This window comes from Vollenhovia emeryi, unplaced genomic scaffold (assembly GCF_000949405.1).
Source record: "Vollenhovia emeryi isolate VEMERY1.0 unplaced genomic scaffold, V.emery_V1.0 DF941007.1, whole genome shotgun sequence".
NCBI classification, from domain to species: Eukaryota; Metazoa; Arthropoda; class Insecta; order Hymenoptera; family Formicidae; genus Vollenhovia; species Vollenhovia emeryi.
The window spans coordinates 1,991-4,656 of record NW_011965359.1 but is presented as its reverse complement, the minus strand read 5'-3'; the positions used below and the strand labels follow the sequence as shown (position 1 = coordinate 4,656).

The 2,666-nt window shown below is 32.5% G+C and overlaps 1 protein-coding gene across 1 annotated transcript in view; it reads right to left on the bottom strand.

Annotated features, from left to right (window-relative positions):
• Positions 1-1,128: 1,128 nt before the first annotated feature.
• The window catches only part of LOC105571227, a 2,270-nt gene continuing 732 nt past the window's right edge, over positions 1,129-2,666 (bottom strand). Inside the window, exons 2-4 of the mRNA XM_012028696.1 lie at positions 2,604-2,666; positions 2,326-2,522; positions 1,129-2,199 (exon numbers count right to left, since the gene is read on the bottom strand). Coding sequence (XP_011884086.1) covers positions 1,199-2,199; positions 2,326-2,522; positions 2,604-2,666 — 1,261 coding nt within the window. The 3' untranslated portion in view covers positions 1,129-1,198. The remainder of the gene's footprint in view (positions 2,200-2,325; positions 2,523-2,603) is intronic.

Genomic DNA, 2,666 nt, shown 5'->3' with positions numbered 1-2,666 from the left:
TAATGATTCTAAAAGATACGTTGGAGTACCGCAAGATTGGCTTTGGATTATTGATCAGTTGCATTTAGCTACTGGAATTAGCACAGATAATATAAAACTTACTTTGATGAAAATTAAGTTAAACGACACTTTTGTTAGATTGGGACATCAATTTGGGATGAGCTCAACAAAAGCAAGTATAGTATTCAACACATCAATAATCAAACTGGCTAATGTACTGAAGAAATTTATTTATTTTCCTGACCAAAAAACCGTGAAAAAAACAATGCCTATTCCTTTCCGTGCTAACTATTCAGATGTTGCTGCAATAATAGATGGATTTGAAGTTCAAATTGAAAAACCTATAAATCCGGTCCATCAATCATTAACTTGGTCAGAATACAAAAAAAGTAATACGCTCAAGTATTTGGTTTCCTGTACTACGGATGGCATGATAAATTTCATTTCTACAGGATATGGGGGTAGGATTTCAGATACCAATTTGTTTGAAGTATGTGGCATTATGGATAAATTGAAACCAAACTGCACTGTGATGGCTGATCGTGGTTTCAAGCAAATAGATACAGTGTTAGCAACAAAAAACTGTAAGCTTGTTCGTCCTCCAAGTGTTTCATCTGGAACTAAGTTATCGAAACATGAAGCACGAGAAACTAAACGAATTGCAAGTTTGCGAATCCACATAGAGAGGGTTATAAGTAGGATTCGTGAATTTGAATTATTTTTACCCCATGCTGTTTTGCATCATGGCATAATGCCTTATATAGATTCTGCCATCATTGTTGTAGCAGCGTTAATAAATTTACAATCACCTATCATAAAAACTTGAGGACTATGATTTTTATTCCAGGCTGTATTAATTTATTTGTTCTGCATGAAATGTACAAAATGTTAGAAAGTACATTTAGAGATTAACACTAAACAATGTATAAGCGAAAATTGATAATGTCCCCACACTGTGTTTAAATCGTTCATATTTAGATGTATGTATAAATAATGTACTGTAAAATATATCACAACAAATTTTTAAACTTAAAGCGAATTTATTACACTGTCATACATAAATTAATAATATTTAATTATTTAGTACAAACACTTTTATTATTGTAAAAAAATTATGAAACAAATATGAGTATATACATTTCAAAGTTTAAAGGTCTAAGAAAGAAAAAGAAAGAAAAAGAAATCTTTTTCAATTACGTCACTGAACAGATTTTAAAAGTCTTGGAAAGATATTATTAATCCAAAATTGGATGGCTCTTTCGATTATCATTGTAAAATTTTCATCATAAAATAACCATATGGTTGTGACTTTTTTATTCTTTTCGAATTCTGGATCCGCAACACAGAAAAGACCTTTCTTCTTCTTAGTACAATACATTTGTAAATACATCTGGGCTTTGCATTTGGCACTGATAGATCCTTCTGGTAAGAATCTGTTATATCCTTTCAGCGTAGCTGGAGCTTTGACTTCCAAAGTAAAATCATCACCAACTGCATCAGGCGAACCCCCAATAACAGGGTGGCCTGGGATTAAATAGAATCCACAAGTACGATATCTTAACCCAAGAATCTTTTGTACTTGAAGTAAAATCTTTCTTTCTAATTCTTTGCCTCTTTTCATTTCTTTCGATTCGAAAACTTTAGATGCTCCTATTATCTCGTTTACTAAGCTTCCATCAGATGTCTTACAACGTGCAGCTTCGTATATTTTTGAAGCTGTTATTCTTCCATATCTTAACTCGAACCATAGATGCTCATTACTTTGGTTTCGTGTCATAATTTCTGCTTGTTCACACAACTCTTCTGAAATACAATTTTTTGCGAATGAAAAAAAGTCAAGGGCTCCATTTTTACCAGTTTCTAAAAAATTAATAATTAACTGATGGAGAGATAAACAACGAATCTGTCTACTTTCTAAATCGAACCAATGTCTACTGATTTGGCTATCTAATTGTTTTTGTTTCGCACATTCCATCACATTTTTCACAAAAGTTTCATGCTTTTCTACATAATTCTCAGTTGAAGTGGCTTTTGCAACATTCTTGTTTGTAAATAATTCAGTTGCCTTGATATACTGCTTAGGAGTACCAACTTTTGCCAAAGCTGACTTTTTCCAGTAACAATCAACTTGCGTGGCAGATTTTTGCTCAGATCTACGATGTGCCCACATCAACAGAGCAATCGCATGTTTACACCCACCTATAAATAATGATTCACTTCTTTAGAATATTAGTTAACTCTTAAGTAAAAGTTAAATTTCTAGAATTTTTAAACTTTTGTACTCAAAATTATATATTAAGAAACAATCAAACTAATAATTTTCACCTAAAGCCGCTGGGCAGTCTTCACACTCCACGCTATTTATAATTTTCTGTTCTTCATTAACAAGCATTGTTACAGTGTAAGGCGTATTTCGTACTCTGTGTTCAGGACACACTCTTGCTTTCAAAGTACAAATTGATTGCTGCCTTCGGAGCGAAACATAACCTATTGCAGAGTCGCCGTAACATACTCGGGAAGAACTGTTAGAAATAAACAATAAGTCAACTTTCACTCATTTTTACTTATAATGTTTGTTTTTGAATATTTAAAAATGTACTTACAGTGACATTTTCGAATTACGAACTTCAGGATCATTAAATCGCTCTTCATGTTTCACATAGTCG